At 44.4% G+C, this 13299-nt stretch overlaps 1 protein-coding gene across 1 annotated transcript in view; it reads left to right on the top strand.

Moving 5' to 3' along the window:
- XKR6 (XK related 6) overlaps positions 1-13057 on the top strand; it is a gene marked incomplete at its 5' end in the record, with an annotated part of 190771 nt that extends 177714 nt beyond the window's left edge. The window contains 1 exon segment of the mRNA XM_081998221.1: positions 11589-13057. Coding sequence (XP_081854347.1) covers positions 11589-12553 — 965 coding nt within the window. The 3' untranslated portion in view covers positions 12554-13057.
- Between the last annotated feature and the right edge of the window lie 242 nt (positions 13058-13299).

The following is a 13299-nucleotide window of genomic DNA, read 5'->3' as shown; positions in this document are numbered from 1 at the left end:
AAATTATTCTCAACGGCTGCAATTCTCATCTGAATTACAAAAGAATTCCAGGATAAAGATTCTGTAACAAATATCAAACGTACCGTGTTAAAATGCAAGTATATTGTATGTGTTTGTGGTAAGAGTTGTGTTGGTTCATGCCAACTACCCCTACTCAGAACATAAAAATGGATGGGGAAAGATTTTATTTTAAATCAAGCCATGTGTTGTTTTCCTTAGCAAAGGGGTTTTTTCCCATTTCAGTGCATTTTGGTAGCATCATAAGATGTGTTTATCTTCTAAACGTTCCTAGTGGTAGAGTTCAAATATCATTAGGTCTGAAAAATCTCAATATAGGAGGCTCAGTCTGATGTTTGCAGATCGTAAACTGTGAGTGACTGCTGGAGTCTGTGAAGAGTTTCAGTATACTCAAGAATCTAAACAAAGAACTGGCCACTAAAAATTGTGCCTAAAGTGTCCTTCACAAAGAACCAGTTGTTGAATGTACAATATAACTTCTCCTCCAAGAGTAACTCCTCTTGCATTTTGCCGTCTTATTTTTCCCAGTTAAAGTAATCACATGTTCAGGTTTTTTCTCCTGTTGCTCTGGGAAAAACTATTTTAAATAGCAGAGGGGAAAACACCTAGATTTCAGCAATCAACAACCACATGGCTGCATATCTAACCAAGAGGCTACAAGAGCGGCACAGCCATAGAATCGTAGAATCGTAGAATCTTTGAGTGGGAAGGCACTGTTGAAGGCCATCTAATCCAACCTCCCTGCAGTGAGCAGGGACATCTTCACTCAGAGCAGGTTGCTCAGAGCCCCGTCCAGCCTGACCTGGGCTGTTTCCAGGGATGGGGCATCGATCACCTCTCTGGGCAGCCTGGGCCAGGGCTTCACCACCCTCACTGCGAAAAATGTTCTCCTTGTATCTAGTCTAAATCTCCCCTCTTTTAGTTTAAAACCGTTACCTCTTGTCTTATCACTAAAAGCCCTGCTAAACAGTCTGTCCCCATCTTTCTTCTAAGCCCCCTTTATGCCCTGGCAGCTGCACTAAGGGCTCCCCAGAGCCTTCTCTTCTCCAGGCTGAACAACTCCAACTCTCTCAGCCTGTGATCATTTTTGTGGCCTCCTCTGGACCCACTCCAACAGTCCATACTTGAGTGTATTTAGTCTCTAGAGATCCATGGTAGATCCATGCTAATGGTGGTGCTTAGCTCTCTATATTACCTATAAAGGTAGCGTAGGTTGACTTTTTTCCCCATCTCAGGTGTTTGGTAAGATTTGGGTGCCTCTGGGCCACGCTGATGACCATGTAGATGCAAGGCCCTGCTCAGGCTACTCTGATTTCTTAACTGAGGTCAGAAGCAAGTTAGCACAAGAGGAACCAGAAAGTACACCAAAAAAAAAGCACTGGGAGTCTATAGAGATGACTAGTACACTTCTCAGCTGGCTATGTTCCTTTCAGGTTGAACCAGGTTTCTGTGATAGACTCTACTGCCCTGTAACATTGCCTACAAAGAGGGATTTTGCTCTGCATGAACAAATTTAAATCCTGTCCTTGCTGGAGGAGTTGTCAGGACATTCCGGTGGAGCATATCAAGTGAAATCTCTTGGGGTCTCTCAAGTATCTTCAAATCCTCTTGTCTGTGACTGTTCACTTTTGGGGATTCAGGTGGCGTTCTTTTTCAGTGTGATTCTGAGACAGCGGTTAAAGGCATTCCAATTAACGAGAATTTAACTGAAGCCTTCATAATTACAGTGATGACTGTGCAGAGGGTATCTCGCTCTGAATAGAGTGGCAATTCATACAGCCTTTGACAAAAATAGACACATATAGGAGTGCTCATGCTCTATTTCCAGACAACCTAAACTGTGCCCAGGAAATCCTGGCTTCTGCTCTCCCAGCCCATTTCCCTGCAGAATTAGCCTAGGTGATTGGTATCTGGGTACATTTAGAACAGGCTTAGACCAGACTGTCGCTCATCCCTGTATTCGTGGCATTAGGAGCCGGAGATGTACATAGCTGTTGGTGCTGAGTTACGAACCTTCATGCAGCCCTGCCCATGTGAGATTCAGTCTGCCCTTTGGAGGATGCACTGGAGAAGGATGGACCAGGGCATGGTGGGAAGATCCTGGAGAGGTATTGGCACTTGTGTAAGATAGCCTGAATCCTCACTGCTGGGGGTGTGGGTTACCAGGTTACACAAACCCCAATTTAAGTGATAACAGCAGCTATTCTAGTTGGAAAGACCATCAATTATAGCCCCGCACCGACATCAAAAACACCGTCAGTAATATTAATGACATTTCTGGTTTACCGGCCAAAAATCACAAAAGAAAGAATATTAACACCTCCAAAACAGTATCCACTGAAGTGCAACTGTTTGCTTTTGGTGAGAAGGGAACAGTGAACTCTTTTCTTTACATTTTCTTAACGTCTAGGGAAAGTTACAAAGTGGAGGAGTAATTTCAAAATAAATAGCTACATGTCATTAATGTCATAATAATGTCACATCAAAAAGGACTACAAAGGAAAGATTAGTCTTGTGTGTCCCTCCTCTCCTCTACTCCATGATTGCCTAGCTTCTTTAGGACTGAGACTATTCACCAAACTCACCTCAGATTCCTGAGTGGTCTTAGATGCCTGCCATGCATTGCTCCCCCTGAAAAGTGTGATTTTGAATTTATTTTCCTTTAACTCCACCATTAGACTCCCATCAGAGACTCTGGGTAATGGGTGGACCTTCAGAAGACGGCTTTTCTCCATAAGGCAGTATTTGCCCATCTAGCGGTAAAGTCATGCTGGCATTTTCCTCAGGCACAGCTTTGAGAGCATAGCTGAGACCACGTTCCTTGAAGGATTAACCTATACCGCCAAAATAACATTTTGCTGGCATAAAGCTGTCTACATGTCTGTGTTAAGCCTTACTCAAGCTCTAGCTGCCATGCCTGGGCTCCCCAGAGCTGTCTGAACACAGCAGCCACCTGGGCTAATTTACTCTGCCAAAAAGCCCAGCCTGGAAAATCTGATAATATGAGAGGCTCCATCTCCAGGACTTGAACCACAGGTCATCCACATTATTTTTAAAGTGATGAAGAGGATTATATGACCATGTTTGTGATAGGCAGAGGACTGCGTACAGATTACGTCTATACCTGTAATGCAAACAGTGCTGGAGCCTGAGCACTGGCACTCAAGTGGTTCTGTTAACGTGGTTCCTGGTACAGGTTTGGCCAACTAGCCCTTACCCAAAGCTTTCTCAGATATGGGAAAATGAGTTCACATAAGCCAGGGACATTTCCCAAAAGACATATTGGATACAACTTCTCTCTTTTGGAGTCTGAGAGAGTTTAATAGTATGGACATGGCAGACCATGCCAGCTGGGCTCAGGTTTGACAAATAGTCCTGGCTCTCTTGTTTGCTAGTTTAGATGTCACCACCGTGACCCAGGTTGTCTCAAGGCCTGGGTTCCCATGTGCCCTTCTCCTCTGTACGGTTTTTTTATAAGCCATTGTCTGGTGGCAAGCCACTCTACAAGATCAAAGGTCTTGGTTAGCTAAGTGACATGAGGCTTCTTTGAAGATCTGTGCATATATAAGGTCTGAGATTTCAGCTAAGTGCTGCCAGAAATGTTTCAGCTGTGGAGTGGATGTCAGCAACTTTTTTGCCTGTATAAATAGGTAAAAACTGAGATACCTGTGGTCAGCATCCTAGGAAACAGGCAAGGCTATTATGGAAAGCAAGTAGTGGACTTAGATGCCTATGAGGATTGTGTGCATACATGCCTGTTGAGATCAGCTTTGTTTTCATTGATGTAGCAGGGGGATATTGTCTTTCTGCCACCACTTTCTTGAGGATGGTGATAACTCTGTCTGGCTGTTCAGAGAAATGCAACTTGAATATGTCCTCATGTGCTCATGGCACCCTTCTCTCATCAGGAGGTTGCTGGGGAGTTGTTTTGCCTGCTTGGTCTGCTGTGGTATAAAATCGTTGTGTTGCCTCACTTGAATTTGCCCACGTTATGTTGGGGCTGGCAACTTCTGCTCTGCAGAAGCCAGTGCCGGCTATTCTGCTTATCTTGGAGCCAGGAACAGGTTTCCCCAAGCCTCCTTTGTGCTATCCTCACCTTGCTGGGACTTAGGTCTCTCCTCTGAGCTCTTGTGGGAACTAGGTGGATGCCAAACCACTAGGGTACTTTTCATCTTACTCACTTCTTGTTTGGTCATTTCAGTTTGATCATCCACACTCCAGGTAGAGTCAATGGAGAGACAAAGAGGCATTTCCAGAGGACAACTCACCCCATGTCTCATTTGGCTCTCCTTGGGTGGGATAAACACTGAGGCACATGATGCAAGGAAGACATTCATTAAGAGTGTTTTAAAACATGAGGAAGCTTTGCCAGTCCTTATGTGGTGGGTGACAGCTAACATTTTCAACAAGAGATTTGGCACTTCGCTGAGGGAATTCAAGGACAATCCAAAACAGAGGGCAGATTATCCCATTTCTGCTTGGCCTGGGGTCCTTGTGCATCCTGCAGAAGGATCAGTCGTTGGCTTGCATCCAGAAGAAGATACAAGACTGGATGTCCCCAGGGCCTGAGCCAGTTTGGCAGCTCCCGAGTTTCACAGAGGAGATGAATAGGAGACATGACAGAAGCAGCCCAGATAATGAGAGCACAGATCAGATGAATGTGGCTAGTCACCTCTTCTAGCAGCAGAGAAAAGGGGACCTTCAGGAGAGCTGAAAGACAGCAGGATGAAAGGGGAGAAAAGCAAGTCCTTTTGAAACACAATCCATAGTGAACCTGTGGACCTCAGTTCCTCAAGGCAAGCTAAGGCAAAGGCTGGAGGGGAACTAAAAAGACATCAAATGTTTCTGAAGTCAGTGAGGACATCCTAATTGAGCAAAAATAAAAGGTTTTAGGAAGCATTCACATCTCGGGACATAAGCCAGCCTCTAACTGGCAAGGTGTGGGAGGGCAACTCTCCGTGTGAGCAAGCTGTTCTCAAGTTGCCTTGCCATGGACTTTCGCACTCTCACAATAAAAGGTTTGGGAACATGGGTGTTCCTCTGGTCTAACGTGGAAGAGCCCTCCTTGTACTAGCTTGAGCATGGACTGTCCTGCATAGAAACTCAAAGCAAGCAAGGCCCAGTAGGATTCAGTGGTAGAAGACCTTCTTCTTCTTGCCCAGACTTATTTGGAGTTAGATCCCTGAATTGAGTTACTTACCTTTGCTTCCTGCCTTTCCCAGTCACCGGCAGTTCTCTATTTCTTATGAACTAGTGAGGCTGAGCTCTGGGGGAGTCAGATCCTGGGGAGAATGAGGCTGTGATGCTCCTTGGGGGAAGGTCTCAGAAGAGCTCCCTAGCAAGGGAGCAGATGCTGAGGATTTGAAGCTCACCTCTTGCCCAACGAAGCCAAAACTTTTTTCATGAGAAAAAAGCAAAGGACGGGACACTGGTGTAACCAGTAGAAAACCCAATGTTCAAGTCACATCTCTTCCTAATGTCAGGCTCTGTTTTTTCATCGCTGGTCACTCCAGCTCTGAGTAGAGTACAGAGGTGTCACATAGATGTGAGCAGGTCATTCCTGGGTCAGACTTATGAGTGATGTTCACCATAGGTGGAATAGTGCTCATCTGCCATAATGGGCTGGTGGCACACTGGAGAAACTGGTTAAGGAAGTGTCCTGAAGTCCTATGAGAAAAATGAAAGTCAAAACAGTCTGTGCAGCCCTTTAGTATTTATATAATGGTAATGATCCATATTTTTCCATGTTCAAAGTGAAAAACAAAGAAGGAGAACGAAGGAAAGAAGACAAAATTCATTCCCTCCTCTGAAAGGAAAGGAAAAAGGAAGATCAAGCATCAAACTCCATCAGGAACAAATGAAATCAGACCTGTGGTCTGATTCTGACCTCTTTTACTCTGGTGGAAATAAATAAAAACAGATTAAAAAATAAGAGGGGGCAACTTTCAGGCCATGTTGTTACAAAAGCAGAATCTGGCTTGATCTTTTTTGTATATAAATGCATTTTCACTCTGTGTGCATCAAAATGAAAGCCTGTTCCTAGATTCATACTGAGCTTCAGGGAGGAACGTGCCACCCAAAGGGGAAAACACGATAAAAGGGTTCACAGCGCAGAGGCCTGAGCAGCCAGCGAGTGATGGGGAGGACCTGAGATGTGGCACTTGGCATTAAGCAAGTGCTGCCTTCACACGGGGGCTGACGGGAGGTTTCACGTCGCACTGAATATTTGCTGTCCAGATCACCTGGGAGAAATGTTGGTATCTTCCTTTTTTTTTTTTTCCTAGAGTCTTCAGGAGAATTAATGTCAAAAAAAGAAATAGAACACCATTTAGGCATCATTTTCAGCTTTAAAGGGACAGGCACCACAGTAAATACTTAGGGAAAATGCTACAGTAAGTGCATTCAGATTACTTACAGCCAATAATCTGCAGCTCGATTTGTGGTGAAAACTGTACATATCCCTAGTGAAAAACCACTCTCCTCAGCTGAACAACACTGCGAGTAAGGGAAAAATGTATATATTGTTCATTTTAAATATTCATTTTTGTGTGTATGTGTGATTTGTCTACAGCTTTTATTAGATTGGTTGTAAAACCATGTGTAATTGCATAGCATGAATAGGCCAGATAGGCTGGGATGGCTTTCCATGTGCCGTTTTTATTCCTGCATATACATGGGCTTTAAAAGCAGTGACGGCAATTTAAAGGGAGTCATTGTTTTGATTCTTTCTTGTGGATGTGGATTTTTCAAAGGCAGACCCTCATTATATTTCTGAGACGACCTTTTCTTTTTCTGAGCCGTCAGTAGGAACTTCAGGATGAAAACTGAAACAGGCTGAAATTCAGCCTGCTCCTGTGATCTTCAGCAAGGCTCCAGGACCTTCCCTTGAACCCAGACTGGTTCATGTTCCTCTCCTCTGGTAGCCGATAGCTACCTGCATTATATTCTAGTCCACTCATGTTTTCATGATCCCAAGCAACGGCTCTTGTTTCCCCTTCTCAGAGACTCTATTTCTTGGTCTGACACTCTTCTCAGAAAGTTTAGCCTCTTATACAGATGCCTTATTTCCCACTGCTTTCTCATTTCTCTTCACCATTTACTGTTGCTTAGTCTCCATGCCTTGTGTATTTACCACTGAGGACTGTTCATTAGGTCCCCCTGAGAAAGGCAGGATTATTAAGGCGAGAAGTCAGCATCAAGGTAGCTCAGGATGATGGGCGCATTCAGCTCCAGACTCAGACACCTAAACAAAGGTGTCTTCGAGGGAGGTGTCTCCATGTGATGGGGGTGTCCAAGCTTCCCTTGTGTTCAGTGATGTTGGCAATACAGCCACAGGGTCTAAACAACAACCTTCATACAGCTCTGGCTCCATTGGCCATAATGACTACGGAAACAATTTGTTTGACTTTTGCCTAGTGTCATTTGAGATGCCCCGAGCACCCTGCCTCATCCGTCTCCCAGCTCAAAAATGTTCTTGTCTCTGTATGCGAGTTTGTCACATCTGCCAGCTCCACATGGGGGTCTGGAGTATCCTAGAGCATCTCGAATGTTGCTGGATTCCCACCTGTGATGGTTACAGCAAGCCTTAATTCTCCACTGAGTAAAGTAAGAGACACTCATCCACGGACACCCCAAGATAAGTGTCAACAGTAGGAACTGAATCCTGTCTGAAATGCTGTGGCAAGGTGCGCTGTGACGTGAAGGAGATGTACTCCCTGCTTTAGCATGGTTTATATATCACACCTTGGATAAATCCTTCAAATCTTAGTGCTGCTTCTGTCCAATGGGGACATTTTGAAGCTCTACCTCGCCATGCTGAATGTAGTTTAGGAGATGTCTCACCATAAGGACTTCAGGACACATTACTAAAGGGACCTGGGGGGCTAATTCTTGTGATATGTCGTTCAAGACACATGGGCTTGATTGCTCTGACTGTGGCCTGTGAGTCACTCATTGCTTCCTAGCAGGTGACAGGAGGAATTCAAGGGCTGTTGTACAGCCTCATGCAGAGAGTTTGAAGGTAACCCCATTCTATGCCAAAGTGACTTGTTACAGGCAGACAGGGTACAGATCCCACAGATGCAGCCACAGGGCTTCCAATCCCATGGTAGCTGATGTCCTCCTGGCTTGAGAATGCCCACAGAGATGTGGCAGTGCATGGCAGGTATTTTCCACTCTCAAGACTAAGCACAGAGTGGGAGGTGTGGGGGTGGGTTTTTCGACGTGACTTCAGTTTTAAACCAAGCCCAACTCTTTGACAAACAAACCTTGGAAGGGAGTTGAAACCCACTCATGCTAGATGGAGGTGCATCAGTCACCATGCACAAAAGTCAAAATCAAAATAAAAAAATACTTCCCATGTGATCCAATTCGCCAGGACTTTTTTTTCCTAGTTATAATTGAAGAGATCTCTACAGTTGCTTAGAAATAAGGCCTGGAGAAGTGGAAAAGAAAAGAACCGTTTATCCCAGTCTGTGAGAATTGTACATTGCATGAAGATCTCACAGGCTAGAAGTAACAGAGAAAGATGGGAATGAGAAACTCACGGTCAAGATGACAAAAGCCAAGGTGTGCTTTGTCATTTAAGTCTGTATGAAATAGCCAGGGAATAATTTCCGTGGCAACACAGTAAGAAGTACTGGAGAAGTCTTTATATCGCTCTGTGGTTCCTGTTGATGTCCACTTACTGATCGCAACCTCCCTTGACACCTAGGTTCAAATCCTGCTCATCACTAGGATGCCAAAATTCACATTCGCCAAGAGTGGTGAATTTTTAAATAATGACAGGAATATGTCAAAATCTCTAGATATACCTCATTCTCCTCCTCAGATCTCAGTGCAAATGAGGAGGCAACCAACTTTTTTGTAAGGGTAGGACTCATCCCACCTGACTGCTGGTGTTCACAAGTCCCCGCACTCCTCTGTCAAGGGATGGAGTCAGACACTTTGGGAGCATGAGTCAACCCCCCTTGTCCCACACATGGATCTTAGGACAGGGTGAATCACTTTCTGGGGGTGTCTGCCTCTCTCTGTTGACTGAAGGAGACATTCAGATGACTATCAGCAGGCATGGTACCGTGCAATGTGGGTGACTCAACACACATACTCCTAGCCAGCTCCGTGCAATTTACAGCAAAGACTGTGATTAGTGTATGTTTCTGCACTGAAAAAGTTGCAGCGAGAAAAGCCTTTATGTGTATACTGCGTTTTTGTTTCTGGTGTAGTTTATTCCTCTCTCTATTCTAAAATAAATGAACCCAATAGAAACATATTTAAGCCAGCGTGACACATCTGTCTCTACTGGGTTGGCACTGCTTGAGTTTCAGTATACAGATACATCTAAAGCTGTACAAGTTTCTCGTATAACAGCACTAAAATAAGCCAATACATTACTTTTTTTTTTTCCTGCTAATCCTGAAAAGTTTTTAAACTGAATAGCTAGAAGATTCCGTAACAAGCAGTACTTATACACATACCAGCACTTACCTTAAGAATTGTGTGGCATTGCTCAGCCTTCCAAAACTGTAACACATCTGGTAGGCTAAAAATAAATCTCATCTACATCTGTTTGGGGCTGAGGCTATTCACTTTCAGAAGTTTCCATCCATTAGAGTCCCCAAGTCCTATATACAAGTGTTTCTTATCAACGATTGAGGACTTAGTGAAAATTGTGGTTTTCTTAAAGATGGTGGCCTAAAGCTTCCCTCTTTGATAAAGTCACTGATCTTATTGGTATATGGTTTGTTGCTTTTTAAAAATTCAGTCTGAAATGCTAATGCACATGTGAGCCTAAAGCCAAGGTATTCAGAGAGACACTTGAGAGCTGGTGGAAAGGCCTATTTTGGTGGACCTGCAGACTGGGAGAATTTGAGTGAGGGGCAAGATGGAGGTCTGCCATCCTTCCTGGCCACCCTCTCCATCACCTCTCCTCCAGACGTAGCTGGGCTGGAAGGGGAGAAATCTAACCCCACCGCACTGTGAGGTGGGCTCCTCAAAGAGAAGAAAAAGTCTCTAGTGAGGTCTGAAGAGCCAGTGGATCTTCCTCCTGCTCCCGTAGGAGCCAGGTCCTTGTGGGCAGTGGAAAAGGTGAGAAGAAAAGAGGAGAAGAAGGAATTTAGTGTTTCCAGACAGTTTAGTTTTTAACCCTAAGCAGCTGAAGCAAGCTGCTCCTTGGGTTTTCTTAAAGCAGTAAAAGCTGGACCTACTTTCCAGTACGCTACACATCAGAGATGGAGGGGCATTTGTTATTGTTTGTTTTGCTTGAAACTGTTAGCGTTTTTCCTTTAGATTTTATAGGTGGTGCTCCCAGAGAACTCTTTGGCAAAGGTCCAATCAAACTGTAGCTACCAAATTATTTATCTTCCCAAACATGGATCTTAGTCCATCTTCTGTTCCCTCACCTGTAGAGCAGTTGCCCAGTGAGCAGCAGTGGGAACAAAGGAATGAGATGCCAGTGGCCTTTTCTTTTCCCAGCAATCTGTCAATTAATTTTTATTATGATCCTTTGCTCAATGAGTTGTTCAATTTACCCTTGTGATAATCAATGGTATTGTATTTTTAAAAGCTCCTGAAGTGTCATGAGGCACTATTTTACCCATTGGAGCAAATAAATAGTTTAAGTGTTGGTTGTGATAGGGAATAAGATCAGGCCCCTTTGGAATATCCTGGGCTGCCTGCCCCATGCCGGGGCACAGGGGGACGAGTTGGGAACCGAGGGTGACCCCAGCGCAAACAATGCCCTCACTGATGGGAGCAGTGCCGCAGGGTCTGAGTGCACTGGGCAGAGCTGCACGCTGGCAATGGCTCCCTCAACAGTCCCAGGTAAAGCAAAGGATGGACCAGATCCGAGGTCTCTTCAGAGGGTCCCACCAGGAGCAGAATGAGACAGGGCTGGAGGCAGGGCTGGAGACACGACTGCAACTTGCATCTGTGGTCCATCCAGAAGACTGAGCTGGAGATAAGCTACCTCCAATATAGGTCTTCTGTCCATCCTGGAAACAGGGCAGGGAGTTGCTGGAGGAATCAGATTCTTTGTTTTGGGACCATTTGGAGGGTATTGATGAGCCTTGATGTTCCTCGTATTTATATATTCATCTCCATGGGACCAAAGGGTGACAAAAAACGTGACCAACTGCCTATTTTTCCCAAAGGCAAATGCAAGTGGGGATTCCTGATTAAGGCAAAATCAAGTACAAGGCAATGCGAATGTTGCTCGTATGAAAGTATTTTAAAATAAAAAAGATCCATGAGGTTACAGGGAATATAGATGTCCGGCTCTTGCAATAGTGCACTGCAAGACAGACCCCTTTCTACAGAAAGTAACCTTCATACTTGGGCTGCAGGGATTTAAAATTCTCAAATGTGGATCTAATCAGGATGAGGACAGAAGCTGTTCCCTGTAAGAGCAGGACTGGGGTGGGGTGGCAAAGCCAACAGCTCAGGAATACAAGCATAATGTGCTGTGTCAGAGAACTGAATACAGCATAATTTCCAATTCCCACACTGATATTTCTGTATTTCTTCAACCAAACCTCCTATCTAACTCAGTGGATCTGTGTGTCTTCCGGCAGGTGTGTCCTCTGTGGCCTCCCTGATGTCCCTGGCTTGGGTGCTAGCCTCCTATCACAAGCTTCTTCGGGACTCTAGGGACGACAAGAAGAGTATGAGCTACAGAGGGGCCCTCATCCATGTCTTCTGGCGCTTCTTCACCATCTCATCCCGAGTTATTTCTTTTGCTCTCTTTGCTTCCATCTTCCAGCTCTACTTTGGGATCTTTGTAGTGGTCCATTGGTGTGCCATGGCTTTCTGGATCATCCATGGTGGGACAGATTTCTGCATGTCTAAGTGGGAGGAGATCCTTTTCAACATGGTGGTAGGGATTGTGTACATTTTCTGCTGGTTTAATGTCAAGGAAGGGCGGACTCGATACAGAATGTTTGCGTATTACACGGTAGTCCTGACGGAGAATGCTACCTTGACGCTCCTTTGGTATTTTTACAGAGATCCTGACACTACTGACTCATATGCCGTGCCAGCACTGTGTTGTGTCTTTCTTAGCTTTGCTGCTGGGATAGCTTTGATGCTGTTATATTATGGTGTGCTGCATCCCATGGGGCCAAGAGCTAAGATCTTTGCCAGCTCCTGTTGCGCCGAGCTGCTCTGGGGCATTCCTTTGCCCCCCGATGTTGAGCCCATGGCACCCCAAGCCCCTGGGTACCGGGGGGCCCAGGCTACGCCCACCAGAGCGGTCACGGAGCAACAGGAGGAACTCACAGCTGACACTTGCTTGCCCGTTTTCCAGGTGAGAGCAATGGTACCATCTACTCCATCTGGGCGACCCTACCCCCCCGAGGGGCCTCTCATTAAGATTGACATCCCAAGAAAAAGATACCCTGCATGGGATGCTCATTTCGTAGACAGGAGGTTAAGAAGAACTATCAACATCCTCCAGTATGTCACCCCCACAGCTGTAGGTATTAGGTATAGAGATGGACCTCTCTTATATGAGTTGCTACAATATGAATCTTCACTTTAAAAGCTCCTTAAAGCAAAAGTAAAAGAGGGGACCTTATTTTTGTTTACGGTAAACACAGATCATGAAACAAACACAAACCTTCAGATAAGCTTTCTTTCTGGTTGCTGTATGTATAAAAAAAAAAAAAGATATTCTCTATGTTTTGTAAGTAAAAACAAAAAGAAAAACTTTTCTTTTGTTTTTTACACACAAGAAACAGTATTTCAACTTCCACACCTAGGATTCACAGGTGGAGAAGGAGGCATCTCCACATCAGTTTTATACCGTACACCAAGTGTAGAACATTATTTATGGGATTGGTGCTGATTGAAAAATAAAAAAACATACAAACAAACCTACAACTGCCTTATGCCCTTAGGTGCTGAGTTTCATTAAGTACTGTCACCTTTCTCATGCAAAACTCTTTGACGATTATATGCCAGGAAAAAAACAACCAACTGAAATACAAACCTTAAAATTAAAAAAAAAAAAAAAAAAAAAAAAAAAAATTAACAACAACAAAAAGAGAGAAATGTATGAAAAAAAATGTTCTTGCTCTTATTGGATTTAGCCAAAAAAACCCAAATGTCTAAAGATTGGAAAGCAAAGTCAAGATATGCCCAATGGAGTTTGATTTTTCCAACAGTTGTAAGACAAAATCAGGTCTGTAACTCAATTTGGCAATGCATTTATAACACCATTTGGCCAAGCCTGCGAGCCTTGACCAAGTCATGTTATAAAGGCGATCCCACCATGTAACCAAATGG

Source organism: Phaethon aethereus (genome assembly GCF_964289735.1).
Source record: "Phaethon aethereus genome assembly, chromosome: 3".
NCBI lineage: Eukaryota > Metazoa > Chordata > Aves > Phaethontiformes > Phaethontidae > Phaethon > Phaethon aethereus.
Note: the sequence above shows the minus strand (reverse complement) of the source record. Positions and strands in the feature narration are given on the sequence as shown.